The sequence below is a fragment of the Salmo salar genome, chromosome ssa08 (genome assembly GCF_905237065.1).
Source record: "Salmo salar chromosome ssa08, Ssal_v3.1, whole genome shotgun sequence".
Lineage (NCBI taxonomy): Eukaryota > Metazoa > Chordata > Actinopteri > Salmoniformes > Salmonidae > Salmo > Salmo salar.
This window is the reverse complement of record NC_059449.1, coordinates 8,238,186-8,254,974: the sequence shown is the minus strand read 5'-3', so window position 1 is coordinate 8,254,974 and position 16,789 is coordinate 8,238,186. Positions and strand designations below refer to the sequence as shown.

The window sequence follows — 16,789 nt, the reverse complement described above, 5'->3', positions numbered from 1 at the left end:
ACTCTACATATGGACTTTTTTTAAATGAATTATCTGGTCAAGTTTATACATTATGTGTGTTTTTGTATGTAAACAAGTTGAATTTATTTAATTTGATGAATGAAGAAAATGAAGAAAAAAATAATAGCCAGGCGGTATTCTCATTGAAGATCTATTACTGTATGTAGGCTATATGTACACTGCTCAAAAAAATAAAGGGAACACTTAAACAACACAATGTAACACCAAGTCAATCACACTTCTGTCAAATCAAACTGTCCACTTAGGAAGCAACACTGATTGACAAAAAATGTCACATGCTGTTGTGCAAATGGAATAGACAACAGATGGAAATTATAGGCAATTAGCAAGACACCCCCAATAAAGGAGTGGTTCTGCAGGTGGTGACCACAGACCACTTCTCAGTTCCTATGCTTCCTGGCTGATGTTTTGGTCACTTTTGAATGCTGGCGGTGCTTTCACTCTAGTGGTAGCATGAGACGGAGTCTACAACCCACACAAGTGGCTCAGGTAGTGCAGCTCATCCAGGATGGCACATCAATGTGAGCTGTGGCAAGAAGGTTTGCTGTGTCTGTCAGCGTAGTGTCCAGAGCATGGAGGCGCTACCAGGAGACAGGCCAGTACATCAGGAGACGTGGAGGAGGCCGTAGGAGGGCAACAACCCAGCAGCAGGACCGCTACCTCCGCCTTTGTGCAAGGAGGAGCAGGAGGAGCACTGCCAGAGCCCTGCAAAATGACCTCCAGCAGGCCACAAATGTGCATGTGTCTGCTCAAACGGTCAGAAACAGACTCCATGAGGGTGGTATGAGGGCCCGACGTCCACAGATGGGGGTTGTGCTTACACCCCAACACCGTGCAGGACGTTTGGCATTTGCCAGAAAACACCAAGATTGGCAAATTGGCCACTGGCGCCCTGTGCTCTTCACAGATGAAAGCAGGTTCACACTGAGCACATGTGACAGAGTCTGGAGACGCCGTGGAGAACGTTCTGCTGCCTGCAACTTCCTCCAGCATGACCGGTTTGGCGGTGGGTCAGTCATGGTGTGGGGTGGCATTTCTTTGGGGGGCCGCACAGCCCTCCATGTGCTCGCCAGAGGTAGCCTGACTGCCATTAGGTACCGAGATGAGATCCTCAGACCCCTTGTGAGACCATATGCTGGTGCAGTTGGCCCTGGGTTCCTCCTAATGCAAGACAATGCTAGACCTCATGTGGCTGGAGTGTGTCAGCAGTTCCTGCAAGAGGAAGGCATTGATGCTATGGACTGGCCCGCCCGTTCCCCAGACCTGAATCCAATTGAGCACATCTGGGACATCATGTCTTGCTCCATCCACCAACGCCACGTTGCACCACAGACTGTCCAGGAGTTGGCGGATGCTTTAGTCCAGGTCTGGGAGGAGATCCCTCAGGAGACCATCCGCCACCTCATCAGGAGCATGCCCAGGCGTTGTAGGGAGGTCATACAGGCACGTGGAGGCCACACACACTACTGAGCCTCATTTCGACTTGTTTTAAGGACATTACATCAAAGTTGGATCAGCCTGTAGTGTGGTTTTCCACTTTAATTTTGAGTGTGACTCCAAATCCAGACCTCCATGGGTTGATAAATTGGATTTCCATTGATTATTTTTGTGTGATTTTGTTGTCAGCACATTCAACTATGTAAAGAAAAAAGTATTTAATAAGATTATTTCATTCATTCAGATCTAGGATGTGTTATTTTAGTGTTCCCTTTATTTTTTTGAGCAGTGTATTTCTCCCTTACCTTGCTCCCCCATCTTTAGTCCACTCAGCAAATCAATGCTCTCTGGTCCGTCTTCTATTGTCTCCTCTTTCACCAGCAGCAGATCAGGCTTCCCATCCTCCATGTCTACTGACTATAAGAGATACAGTGAGAAGATATTATATCAAGAAATCTGATATGAGCACCCTGCTATGAAGCATCTTCTGATTGGGCAATGAGGGATTTCTATGAGTACTATGCAAATGTGTTTGTTGAATTGATTACTTGACACTCTAATGGCTTGATAATTCAAAGGCATGGTCCCACAATTCATACAAAATGAATCAAGACCTGGGCCCGTATCCACAAAGAGTCTCAGAGTAGAAATACTGATCAAGGATCAGCTCCCCACCTACATAGTCTCATTCATTATGATCTATGATCAGCTGTGAGACACTTTGTGGATACGGGTCCTGACCTAATACCATTCAGACAGTAGTTCACAGTGGGCTCACCTCAGTGAGACTGTATGTGGTCCTGTGCTGCTCAGCTGGTTCCTCTGTGGGTTCAGGTGTAGTCTGGTTGTCCTCCATGATCATGGTCCCCTCAAGGTTCCCCAGACCCTCCTCACACCCCTCATCCTTCACCAAAAGCACCCCTGGACCCTCCTCCTGGAAGAGAAAGGTGATACAGATTACACAGACATACACTCCCTCAGGTACATACACACAGATAATAAACACACTTTCAACATGGAGTGTTTACCCATCCCCACCAAGTTTGAGTCCTATACTGTAGTTACAGAATGACTTAATTGTCCCCCACGATGAAATCAGAGACACTTCTTGCCATAGAGATCTGGGCCCAGTTTCCCAAAAGCATCTTAAGGCTAAGTTCATCACTAGCACCATTTTGGAAACCGGGCCCTGGCATTTACAAAATGACACTGATTGGCCCAAGAGGGCGCTATAGCAATCAACTGAAATTCCAAACTTTGAACAAGCAGATCTCCTGTCTTGACATGTTTACTGTTGCTTTGTTGTTGTTAAAACCATCAAGGTGGACATAAACTGAGTGTACAATACATTAGGAACACCTGCTCTTTCCATGACATAGACTGACCAGGTGAAAGCTATGATCCCTTCTTGATGTCACTTGTTAAATCCACTTCAATCAGTGTAGCGGAGGAGACCGGTTAAAGAAATTATTTTCAAGCCTTGAGATAATTGAGACATGGATTGTGTATGTGTGCCAATCAGAGGGTGAATGGGCAAGACAAAAGATGTAAGTGCCTTTGAAAGGGGTATGGTACTAGGTGCCAGGCACACCAGTTTGAGTGTGTCAAGAACCGCAATGCTGCTGGGTTTTTCACGCTCAACAGAATGGTCCACCACCCAAAGGACATCCAGCCAACTTGACACAGCTGTGGGAAGCATTGGAGTCAACATGGGCCAGCATCCCTGTGGAATGCTTGTAGATGCCTTGTGGAGTCCATGCCCCTACAAATTGAGGTTTTTCCATCACTTTACTTAGATTTGTGTGTATTATGTAATTGTTGGGGATTTGTTATATTACCTGTTAGATATTACTGCACTGTCAGAACTAGAAACACAAGCATTTCGCTACATTCGCAATAACATCTGCTAACCATATGTATGTGACCAATAAAAATTGATTTGATTTGTTCTTAAGGGCAAAGGGGGTTAAACTCATTATTAGGAAGGTGTTCCTAATTCTTTGTGCACTCAGTGTAAATATGATGTTGTGGGTAAATAAGTCAGCTATGATAAGTCAAAAGTCATCAGACAAACCTGACTAAACTATTTTGAGGTGTACAGTAGGTGTTTGTTAGTGTTTGGGTATGTGTAGGTATATTTAGTAAGTGTATATTGATTATAAAGGTAAAACTACTGTTGGGTGTATGCAGAATAGGGTGAGATCAGATGTGATGTATACTAAAGAGACTGTCAATGGAAGTCTTAGAATGAAAAGTCCCATTTTGTGTTTATTAAACATAAACAAGTTTTGAATACACCATCTGAAAACCACATACATGTCTCAACTACAATTCTGCATGAACTTGATAAACTACATTCATTTTCTCATTAAAAGCATCTTGGGAAAAACATGAAGTAGTTGAATGGATGTAATGAAATAGGCATTTGTGATCATTCTATAACTTACACAGTACAAACACAATATGTTAGATTTTTTTAGGCTTATATATGCCTTATATATCACACGTCTGAGCTTCAACGCTCTTAGTTGTTGCAGAAAAGGACACACTACTGCGGTTTACTTTTTTATTTCATATTTTATTAGGATCCCCAATGAGCTGCTGTCAAGGCAGCGGTGACTCTTCCTGGGGTCCAAGCAGGAAACGCGACAACTAAAATACATAATATAGATAAATATATACTGAACAAAATTATAAACGCAACATGCAAGAATTTCATAGATTTTACTGAGTTACAGTTCATATAAGGAAATCAGTGAGTTGAAATACATTCATTAGGCCCTAATCTATGGATTTCACAACTGGTCACAGATACCTTCATAAAATGGACCTCAAGAGCACGTTACGGTATTTTTGTGCATTCAAATTGCTATTGATAAAATGCAATTGTGTTCGTTGTCCATAGTTGATGCCTGCTCATACCATAACCCCACCGCCACCATGGGGAACTCTAATCACAACAGCAAACCACTTGCACACACGATGTGGTCTGCGTTTGTGAGGCCGGTTGGACGTACAGCCAAATTCTCTAAAACAACGTTGGATGTGGCTTATGGTAGAGAATTGAACATTCAATTCTATGGCAACAGCTCTGGTGGACACTCCTGCCGTCAACATGCAAATTGCACGCTCCCTTGAGACATCTGTGGCATTGTGTTGTGTGGCAAAACTGCACATTTTAGTGGCCTTTTATTGTCTCCAGTACAAGGGGCACCTGTGTAATGATCATGCTGTTTAATCAGATTCTTGATATACCACACCTGTCAGATGGATAGATTATCTTGGCAAAGGAGAAATGCTCACTAACAGGGATGTAAACAAATTTGTGCAGAAAATTTGAGAGAAATAAGCTTTTTGTGCGTATGGAACATGTTATATTTTATTTCAGCTCATGAAACATGGGACCAACACTTTACATGTTGTGTTTATATTTTTGTTCAGTGTACATACATACCACTACATTTACATTACAATTGAGTCATTCAGCAGATGCACCCATCCAGAGTGACCCACAGCTAGTGCATTCATCTTAAGATAGTCAGGCGAGACCACATATCACAGTCGTATCCCAACCACGTATCACATACATAATACAATACGTAATACAATACAAAATGCATAAAATTGCCTGTGTGTCTCTTCACAATCACTGTTGTACTTTTATCATTTTTTATTTTTTTATTATCTTGAGTTACCTGGGTTGGCAGAGAGTTCAATTTAGTCACGGCTCTATTTAAGACTGTGTGTTTCCCAGCCTCTGTTCTAGACCTGGAGACTGTGAAAAGACCTCCGGTTGCATGTCTTGTGTGATACCGATAAGTGTCCGCACTGTGTGCCAACTGCTTGAACAGATAGTTCGGTACCTTCAACGCATCAACACCTCGCACAAAGACCAACAGTGATGCAGTCAATCTCTCCTCAACTTTGACATTCGCCCTCTGTGTAGATCTAAGTGCAATACCTGCTGCTCTGTTTTGGACCAACTGCAATTTGCCTATGTTCTTCTTTGGCGCACCTGACCACACAACAGGAAAGTAGTCTAGGTGCGACAAAACATGGACCTGTAGGACCTGTCTGGTTGACTGAGATATCAAGAAAGCAGAGTAACGCCTTCCCATTTGAGTAACTATTGAGTCTATATGTTTCAACCATGATAGCTTGCTATCTAGAGTGACACCCAGCAGTTTAGTCTCTTCAACTTGCTCAATAGCCACATTATTCAATAATAGATCCAGATGAGGTTTAGAGTTGAGCCAGTGATGTTTACCAGAAATGATGCTTTTAGTTTTTGAGATATTTAGCACCCATTCTAAAACTGACTGGAGCTCAATGTTAAGGGTGTCAGTTATTTATTTTACACCCGCAGTGTATACTATTGAGTCATCATTGTACATGGACAAACAGGCTTTAATCTACGACCAGACCCTCCCCTTTCTTATCTTGGCACCCTTCAGAGTATACACTACTACTGTACTGGTTCCAGTCCCCTCTAGACAGATCAGTCTGTATCTCTAAACCCAATGGCATGTTTCCAGGGTACTTCTCTGTGGCATAAGAACAAGACGGATCATCACCACCAGTATCTAACGTGTCACCATCCCCATGGGAATGAACCGTCCTCTGGCTCTGGTGATATACCAGGAGAACAGCCCAGTCTCCCCAGACCCAGTCTTTCTGAGTCTGATCTGTGGTCAAATCCTGTGTGTAAGAGCCTGTGTGTTACAGTTAAAGCCTTGGGTATCTGTTTCTGACTTGAGGACGGCGTTCTGCATTCCACTGACCTCCGTCATGCTGCGTCGGGTCCTGGGCTGCACTGTGGCGGTGGTGGGGTCCTCTGTGGCTACAAGGGTCGCTCCAGCCACTCCAGTTTGGATGTCTCTGCTGTGCAGTGGAGCCTCCTCTCCTTCAGACCTTTCCAGCTTGACCCCAGGACCTGCAGTCTCTGCATCTGCAGACTGACACAAGAAGAGAGGTTATTACCGGTACATGAGTACAATTGGTTAACAATGTCCTAGGGAAGTCTCACAAGCTCCCCTATGGCAGATGTACATGTAAGCAAGTGAATAGCTGAGTGGAGCCTTTCTGAAATAAATCAGCCACATTTGATTTACAAAGTACTTGTAATTATTAATGCAACAATGTTACCCTAACCTCTATCACGTGCTGGGTTAAGGTTCCACTCCCATCATCAACAGTGATTGGTTGGTCATCTCTCCATGTATTGTGTCCCGCTGGCTTCTCAAAGCGCCTGTCGCCTCCAGTGAGATGTCCTTCACCTGAGAAAGTGATTGGTGGAAAATAGGTTGTTAGGTTAGCTATTGTCTATGCAAAGGTATAGACCCCTTTCTGTGTTTGCAAACATTGCTGCACGAGGGCGATATGCGCAATTTGGTTGCAGAACACGGCGGAGTTGTCATAGAACGCAGCCCCCCCAAAAAATCTATTTACATGTTTCTTAGGAATGCATTTCAAACTACTTTTGGATTATAAGGCTCATATGAATGTCCTGCTTAATATAATGTTTGTGTCATCAACGCAAATCAACTGCATTATACTTTAAAAAAAAGACTTCAACTTGGCCCAGTAAAATGGCTCTTTGGCTAACTTTGCTACAGCCTATGTGAACGAGCGTCAGCATTCTAGCTAACAACTGCTACATCCAAAGTAGATATTGTACAAAGATCACAACCAAATATAATGTTGGTGACTGTTCAAGCAATAATCAAAATAACACTAAGTGTACGACAACCCAAAAAGATATTGCTGTGGTTACAACAACCAATGAATGTTTCTTCGTGGCGCTGACTGATGACTGGGTGACCTGCTTTTAATCTGCATCCAAAAGTGGCGCGCATCTGGTTAGAATATTCAGGGTGGGGTAGGTTACTTTCTAAATGTAATCGGGAACGAGTTACCTGTCCAAAATTATAATCAGTAATGAACTTTTGGAATACCCAAACTCAGTAACGTAATCGGATTACTTTCAACTACTTTTAGATTACTTTCCCCTTAAGAGGCATTAGAAGAAGACAAAAATGAATATTACCAATTGAATGACATCTATTGCAGGATAAATCAATGCTAGAGTTTACATTGCTGGCCATAAATGGATGTTGTATTTTACTTTATGGGTTGGTTATGTAGGCTTCTGCTAACCCATTGCTTTCTCCTACATAATAATACGATTAGGCTATATGTTTACATTCAAAACCAAATTCTGTCAGATTTCCAGTTATTACAATTAATTCAATACCCCTTCATCTTTAAGAATAGGACTTGGAAATATAGATTAGCCAAATTGTTTTACCTGAGTATAACCCAAAAACAAAAAGGACTTAATAGCCTACTCTGTTGTTTATGATTTTATTGTCATGGAGGACTGATTGGGCTCATAGTTGCTTGGAGATGAAAAATAAATACTGCTCTTAGAATGGCATGCTTTGAGCACAACCGAAAAGTGCTATTTGCATGTGAAAAATGTAAGCCATATGCTGCATTTGCTATTGGCCTATTGTTTACGTTTTTTGTTGGTGACACTTTGATATTTTGTAGCTGTCTATCAAAAGTGTGCGAGTTTGAGCATACTGTATTTGCGAGCTGTTGGCTGGAGCGCACGTGTCAAGACCAGAGTGGGCACATTTGCTATTATTAAACGCAACAGTTTGTGTGACAAAACTATCGGTTGAGTTTAAAATGCGATGGAAACACATCGAACGTTCAATTTTTATTCGGTGTATTGAAATTTAAGCCAAAAATGCGTCATCATGCACTGATTTTTATGTGAAACGAGTCTGTTTGGTGGAAACACATCCCTGGTGGTAAAATGACCATACATTCTTAATGCAGATTTCAGAATATTCACATGAAAATCTGTCACCAATTGGATGGAAACATATCTATTGAGAAAACAGAAAGGTCTCAAATCATTTTTACGCAAAACATATTTTCTGAATTTTTAAGTAATCCTCGAAGTAATCTAATTTTTCAAAAGGAATCTGTAATTGGATTACAATATTTTAGCTGGTAATGTAATGGATTAGGCTTCAATTAGTATTTTTGTAATCCGTTACATGTAATGGTTTACATGTAATCCGTTACTCCTCAACCTTGAATATTATATTGTCTTTGTGCAAGATACACTACATGACTAAGAGTATGTGGCCACCTGCTCGTCAAACATCTTATTTCAAAATCATGGGCAAACTATATAGTACCAGTCAAACGTTTGGACACACCTACTCATTCAAGATTTTTTCTTTATTTTTACTATTTTCTACATTGTTGAATAACAGTGAAGACATCAAAACTATGAAATAACACATATGGAATCATGTAGTAACCAACATTTTTTTGAACTATTCAAAATATAGTTTATATTTGAGACTCTTCAAATAGCCACCCTTTGCATTCATGACAGCTTTGCACAATCTTGGCATTCTCTCAGTAAGCTTCATGAGGTAGTCACCTGGAAGCATTTCAATTAACAGGTGTGCCTTGTTAAAAGTTAATTTGTGGAATTTATTTCCTTCTTAATGTGTTTGAGCCAATCAGTTGTGTTGTGACAAGGCAGGGGTGGTATACAGAAGACAGCCCTATTTGGTAAATGACCAAATCTATATTATCGCAAGAACAGCTCAAATAAGCAATGAGAAACGACAGTCCATCATTACCTTAAGACGCAAAAGTCAGTCAAGTGCAGTCGCAAAAACCATCAAGGGCTATGATGAAACTGGCTCTCACGAGGACCGCCACAGGAAAGGAAGACCCAGGAGGTACCTCTGCTGCAGAGGAGAAGTTCATTAGAGTTACCAGCCTCAGAAATTGCAGCCCCCGGGCCTCCCAAGAGGCGCAGTGGTCGCAGTGCCACTTGAGATCCTGGTTCGTGTCCAGGCTCTGTCGCAGCCAACCGCGACCGGGAGACCCATGGGGCGGCAAACAATTGGCCCAGCGTTGTCCGGGTTAGGGGAAGGTTTGGCCGGCAGGGATGTCCTTGTCCCATCGCGCTCTAGCAACCCCTATGGCGGGCCGGGCGCATGCACGCTGACACGGTCGCCAGTGGTACGGTGTTTCCTCCGACACATTGGTGTGGCTAGCTTCCGGATTAAGCGGGCATTGTGTCAAGAAGTAGTGTGGCTTGGTTGGGTTGTGTTTCGGAGGACGCATGGCTCTCGACCTTCGCCTCTCCCAAGTCTGTACGGGAGTTGCAGCGATGAGACAAGACTGTAACTACCAATTGGATACCACGAAATTGGGAAGAAAATGGGGTAAAAAATTAATAAATACGTCTTTGCAGCCAAATAAATGCTTCACAGAGTTCTAGTAACAGACACATCTCAACATCAACAGTTCAGAGGAGACTGTGAATCAGGCCTTCATGGTCAAATTGCTGCAAAGAAACAACTACTAAAGGACACCAATAAGAAGAAGAGACTTGTTTGGGCCAAGAAACACGGGCAAAGGACATTAGACCGGTGGAAATCTGTTCTTTGGTCTGATGAGTCCAAATTTGACCGCTGTGGCTTTGTGAGATGCAGAGTAGGTGAACGGATGTCTCCACATGTGATGGTGTGGGGGTGCTTTGCTGGTGACACTGTCAGTTATTTATTTAGAATTCAAGGTACACTTAACCAGCATGGCTACCACAGCATTCTGCAGCGATACGCCATCCCATCTGGTTTGTGCTTAGCGGGACAATAATTTGTTTCTCAACAGAACAATGACCCAACACACCTCCAGGCTGTGGAAGGGCTATTTGATCATGAAGGAGATTGATGGAGTGCTGCATCAGATGACCTGGTCTCCACAATCACCCAACCTCAACCCAAATGAGATCATTTGGGATGAGTTCGACCGCAGAGTGAAGGAAAAGCAGCCAACAAGTGCTCAGCATATGTGGGAACTCCTTCAAGATGGTTGGAAAATCATTGCAGGTGAAGCTGGTTGAGAGAATACCAAGAGTATGCAAAGCCAAAGGGTGGCTACTTTGAAGAATCTAAAATATTTTTTGATTTGTTTAACATTTCTTTGGTTACTACATGATTCATATGTGTTATTTCATCGTTTTGATGTCTTCACTATTATTTTACAATGTAGAAAATAGTATAAATAAAATAAAAACCCTTGAATGAGTAGGTGTGTCCAAACTTTTGACTGGTACTGTATATACAAAAGTATGTATGTGGACACCTCTTCAAATTAGTGGACTCGGCTATTTCAGCCACACCCATTGCTGACAGGTGTACAACATCAAGCACACAGCCATGTAATCTCCATGGCAAACATTGGCAGTAGAATGGCTCAGTGACTTTCAACATGGCAACGTCATAAGATGCCACCTTTCCAACAAGTCAGTTCGTCAAATTTCTGCCCTGTTAGAGCTGCCCCGGTCAACTAAGTGCTGTTATTGTGAACTGGAAAAGTCTAGGAGCAACAACGGCTCAGCCGCTAAGGTCATACAAGGACACAGAACGGGACAGTCACTACCGCGTTCCAAACAGCCTCTGGAAGCAACGTCAGCATAAGAACTGTTCGTCGGGAGCTTCATGAAATGGGTTTCCATTGCCGCGCAGCCGCACACAAGCCTAAGATCACCATGCACAATGCCAAGCGTCTGCTGGAGTGATGTAAAGCTCACAGCCATTGGACTCTGGAGCAGTGGAAACTCGTTCTCTGGAGTGATGAATCATGCTTCACCATCTGGCAGTCCGACGGACAAATCTGGGTTGGCGGATGCCAGGAAAATCCTGGCACGACAACGCCTATTCCCACTCAGGAGACTGAAAATATTTTGTCATGGATCCTCAGATCCTCAAAAAGTTCAACAGCTTAACCATCATGACTGGTTGCATCACCGCCTGGTATGGCAACTGCTCGGCCTCCGACCGCAAGGCCCTACAGAGCGTAGTGCATACAGCCCAGTACATCACTGGGGCCAAACTTCCTGCCAGTACATCACTGGGGCCAGGACCTCTATACCAGGCGGTGTCAGAGGAAGGCCCTAAAAATTGCCAGACTCCAGCCACCCTAGTCAAAGACTGTTCTCTCTGCTACCGCACGGCAAGTGGTACCGGAGCGCCAAGTCTAGGTCCAAAAGGCTTCTTAACAGCTGCTACCCTGAAGCCATAAGACCCCTGAACAGCCAATCAAATGGCCACCCAGACTATTTGCATTGTCCCCCCCATTTTTACACTGCTGCTACTCTCTGTTTATTATCTATGCATAGTCACTTTATCTCTACCTACATGTACATATTACAGTACCTCAATTACCTCGACTAACGTGTGCCCCCACACATTGACTCTGTACCGGCCACCCCTGTATATAGCCTCGCTATTGTTATTTTATTGTTGCTCTTTAAATATTTTGTATTTTTCTATTTTCTTCTATTTTTTGTACTTCAGTTTATTTTAGTAAATACTTTCTTAACACTTATTTATCTTAAAACTGCATTGTTGGTTAATAAGGGCTTGTAAGTAAGCATTTCACTGTTAGGTGCGTTGTATTCGCCTGTTGTATTCGGCGCATGTGACAAATAAATAACATTTTATTTTATTTAGCAATGACATTCTAGACAATTATGTGCTTCCAACTGTGTGGCAACAGTTTGGGATAGGCTCTTTCATGTTTCAGCATGACAATGCCCCTGTGCACAAAGCGAGGTCCATACAGAAATGGTTTGTCGAGATCAGTGTGAAAGAACTTGACTGGTCTGCACAGAGCCCTGACCTCAACCCCATCAAACACGTTCGGGATGAATTGGAACGCCGACTGAGAACCAGGCCTACTCGCCCAACATCAGTACCCGATCTCACTAATGCTCTTGTGGCTGAATGGAAGCAAGTCCCCGCAGCAATGTTTGAACATCTAGTGGAAAGCTTTCACAGAAAAAGTGGAGGCTGTTATTTTTTATTTATTTATTTATTAAACCCTTATTTTACCAGGTAAGTTGACTGAGAGCACATTCTCATTTACAGCAACGACCTAGGGTATAGCTACACCCCTACTCTTACGATAAGTGCCATGGGATCTTTAGTGACCACAGATAGTCAGGACACCCGTTTAACGTCCCATCCGTCCCATCCTACACAGGGCAATGTCAAGCTGAGGGAAGGGGTTGGAAAAATGTAACCGCTTTTGCTATGGATGCAAGGACTGACCATCCATTATATCACAATTCTAGTTTTAACCATGTTTTGAGGCTATATAGTGTTTGTTTACATTTACTTTGTATAATTGTATATTGGGTTCTGATTGGGTTAGACAGTTGAACTAAGTTCATGAAGCAAAGGGGGACCAACTCCATATTAATGCCCATGATTTTGGAATAAGATGTTCGACAAGCAGGTGTCCACAGGTGTCCACTGTAGTTTCCTCCGCAATCCCCTGTTTTCTTTCTGGCTTTGAGTTATTTCCAAACGAAACACTGCATAGTCGTGTAGTGTAGTAATGTAGTGTAGTAATCTGGGGAATTATTGCATACTATCCAAAAACTGACCAACACCAAATTCTGGTTAACACATCTGAACACATGTGCAGAGGAGAACCGGGCAACAGACACTGAGCTATATGATAAGAAGAACGGGGCGACAGCCCCCGCCTTCTGCAAAATGTACCTCTTGCCATTCCTCTGTACCGGTCAAGGATCTTGACACCACTGGAACGACTGGCGAGGACGCGCTCTCGAATGGTCCTCTCTGCGCGTTCCCGTGCCACCTTCAGGTCCAGTAGCTGTAGTTTCCTCCGCAATGTCCTGTTTTCTTTCTGGCTTTGATTTATTTCCAAACGAAACACTGCATAGTCGTTGTCTACGAGTGTACATATCTCTGCAACGGCTGCATTCGCTAGCATCTCCATAATGGAGGCTATTTGAGTGTGAAAGCCCATACCGTTAAAGTTATCCATTGGCATTGTTAGCTAATGTTAGCAGATAGCTAGCGTTACTTAGAAAACATCTATCAAGCAAGTCCTGTCTTCAACACGAATTAAACGGCTTGCAGTTAAAATATGAATATGTTTTGTTCCAGTGTGTTAATAAACGTCTAAGTAACAAAAATAAAAACACTAACGTGAGAGTTGTTCTTGGTCACTGTTCACTTCCGTTTACACTGAAACGAAAGGATCGTATTGGTTGGCGTCATAGCTCAAAGGGCGTGGTGAAATGAAAAACGTATGCGAGCTGTTTGAAATCCAATTAAGGTACTGCTTATTACGTTACACATTAAAGCGCCAATCAGTGTTTGAAACAATAAGGGAAGTCCCCTCTCCTGCTTCTCTAAAAAGCTTAGGGATAGGGTTGGAAAAATGTAACCGCTCTCAAATTCATAGACAAAGCTAAGGATGCAAGGAGTGACCAGCCACTCGGGCGCAGCGGTCTAAGGCACTACATCTCAGGGCAAGAGGCATCACTACAATTCCTTGTTCAATCGAGGCTGTATCACATCCGGCCGTGATTGGGGGTCCCATAGGGCAGCACATAATTGCCTCATCGTTGGCCGGGGTAGGCCGTCATTGGAAATATGAATTTGTTCTTAACTGACGTATTTAAAAAAAAAAAAAAAAATCTTTGATATCAAAATTCTAGTTTTAACCATGTTGAGGCTATATAGTGCTTGTTTACATTTACTTTGTCTACAAATATTGGAGTAAAACAATTGTATATTTTGGGTTCTGATGGGGTTAGACAGTTGAACTAAGCTCATGAGGCAATTCTAAGTTATATTATTCAAGAATCAATGGGTACATATTCATTTATGAGAACAAAAATGTTTGTAGAAACTACAGATTGCCCCTTTAAAGGGAAAATTTGCAGTAACTTTATACATTTTTGGACTTATATATTAATGGTATGTGCCCATTGATTCTTGGAAAACTCCGGTATCATCTTTCTACAGCGAGTAAGCAAGTCTGAAATTTCAGAGCTTCAGACATGACGTGAACATGCCATTAATCCCTTATAATCTAGTTTGTTAAATAGCCTACAGAAACAAAATAACAAAATGTAGGCCAATCCTATCTTTGCTAAATACATTGTTTTATTATTTTCTTTAGAGACGTTGAACAGGTAATTTGCATGTCTTCAATATGGAAATATATTGTTACAAATAGTGAAAAACAGGGTTAAGTTGTAGAAAAGGAGACTAAGCTGCCTGACTAAACTAACCAGAAGGGAGTGCTAGAAAGCTGGCCACTTTTAACAGCCGCCACCAAATGTGTTGTACAAATTTTAAATCAACAACAATGGGCAGCAAGGGTAGACAGTCACTGAGAGAGATGACGTGAAGACTTGTGGTCATCCAGCGAGGCAGGGATGTAGATCAGATGGGCAGCTGGTCCAACAGATGTCCTATCTCTTGGTGTACCTGGCCGCCCTGTCCCAAAGGTGCCTGAGGTCCCCAGACCAGGGTGTGTGACATGGTGGGGATCAGTGCATGCTGTGAGACGGTTCTGGAAGAGGGGAGCCATCAGGATGCGGCGGTAGATCTGGTGGCGTCTGCCCCCTCTGCCCAGAAACAGGCAACAGGAGGATCTCGGCAGTGAGGGCTTATAAGGTCCCCAGGTGAGGAGCAGGAGTCATCTTGACCCCCGGCATGGTGTCAGCTGAGGACACCAGGACTGGAGGTCGCAGCGGCAAAGCTGGACAAGAGTCTTAGGACTGGAGATCGCAGGGCTGCAGCTGCAGAGCTCGACAATAACTCTGCAGCTGGATACTTAGGCGGCTGGATACTTAGGCAGCTGGATACTTAGGTGGCTGGAGCCACGAAGCAACAACAGGCGGTGACTGCCGGGCCCAGGCAAAGGGACAGGTGGGGGCCAGGCCGCAACAGGACGAGCAGACGAAGGTCCCAGATAATTCGGTTGGGCCGGACTGAAGACTGCGACACCGCCCCATCAGCGACAGGAGAGGCCCCCAGGACAGGAGCTGAGGTAGGCTGGATCTCCACAGCAGCGACGGCTCGAGATCTCATGACCAGAGACAGCTGCACACCTGAAAGAGAGGGAGATAAAGGGGGATACCTAGTCAGTTGTCCAACTGAATGTATTCAACTGAAATGTGTCTTCTGTATTTCACCCAACCCCTCTGAATCAGAGAGGTGCGGGGGGCTGCCTTAACTGACATCCCTGTCTTCGGGGCCTGGGGAACAGTGGGTTAACTGCCTTGCTCAGGGGCAGAACAACAGATTTTTACCTTGTCAGCTCGGGGATTTGATCCAGCAATCTTCCGGGTTACTGGCCCACTGCTATCTGCTAAATACTCAAAGATGGGAGAGAGCTAAAATGTAGCTGGCTAGCTAACTATCGAGGTCAGCTAGCCAGCTACATTTTCAAACAAAGTCAACAACGCAGCCACTGCTAGCTGGCCAACTTTACCAGCTAGCAGTACTGTATCATTTTAGTCAATAAGATTTTTGCAACGTAAGCTTAACTTTCTGAACATTCGAGATGTGTAGTCCACTTGTGTAGCTAGCAGGACTGACTTTGTGTTAGCTAGCCAACGTTTAATTACTTCTGCATTATGAAAGGAACTAGACACGGACACGAATGATCCATTGGTCGTTTGTTGTAACCAAGTATTGGTGCTAACCGTGTGTTATTGGATGCTAGCATGCTAGTTAGCTACGGCGTCATAGGATACGGTGCACTGGGTGGGTTTCACGGAAGAATACTGTTCCAAGTTATCTAGCTGAATAAACTAAGTTTGAGCCTATTCCTGGAAACATTGAACCACTGTGGTTTACATCAATTATAATTTCTAAAGTGGAAGTTGGAAGAGGTATATTTGAGTGTTTCAGTGAAAGGTTAGTGAGGGAGGCCCTGCTCTCTCACTTCCCCAGTTGTTTAGTTAATTTTCATTCCAATCTCCTTTGCATTAGCGTAGCCTCTTCTGTAGCTTGTCAACTATGTGTCTGTCTATCCCTGTTCTCTCCTCTCTGCACAGGCAATACAAACGCTTCACACCGTGTGGCTGCTGCAACTCTAACCTGGTGGTCCCAGCGCGCACGACCCACGTGGAGTTCCAGGTCTCCGGCAGCCTCTGGAACTGCTGGTCTGCGGCCAACAAGGCAGAGTTCATCTCAGCCTATGCTACCCTCCAGTCCCTCGACTTCTTGGCGCTGACGGAAACATGAATTACCACAGAAAACACTGCTACTCCTACTGCTCTCTCCTCATCTGACCACGTGTTCTCGCATACCCCGAGAGCATCTGGTCAGCGGGTTGGTGGCACTGGAATCCTCATCTCTCCCAAGTGGACATTCTCTCTTTCTCCCCTGACCCATCTCCTCCTTTGAATTCCATGCTGTCACAGTCACTAGCCCATTCAAGCTTAACATCC

The 16,789-nt window shown here is 43.7% G+C and overlaps 1 protein-coding gene across 4 annotated transcripts in view; it reads right to left on the bottom strand.

Annotated features, from left to right (window-relative positions):
• Nucleotides 1-16,789, bottom strand: part of LOC106606466 (zinc finger protein 205) — a 322,856-nt gene that overhangs the window by 79,682 nt on the left and 226,385 nt on the right. Inside the window, exons 1-5 of one of the 4 annotated variants that reach the window (XM_014209242.2) lie at nucleotides 13,071-13,569; nucleotides 6,610-6,734; nucleotides 6,240-6,413; nucleotides 2,237-2,392; nucleotides 1,764-1,875 (exon numbers count right to left, since the gene is read on the bottom strand). The exons of the other annotated variants lie outside the window; for them this stretch is intronic. Coding sequence (XP_014064717.2) covers nucleotides 1,764-1,875; nucleotides 2,237-2,392; nucleotides 6,240-6,413; nucleotides 6,610-6,734; nucleotides 13,071-13,365 — 862 coding nt within the window. The 5' untranslated portion in view covers nucleotides 13,366-13,569. Of the gene's footprint in view, nucleotides 1-1,763; nucleotides 1,876-2,236; nucleotides 2,393-6,239; nucleotides 6,414-6,609; nucleotides 6,735-13,070; nucleotides 13,570-16,789 lie in introns of those variants that run through there. 4 annotated transcript variants of the gene reach the window in all.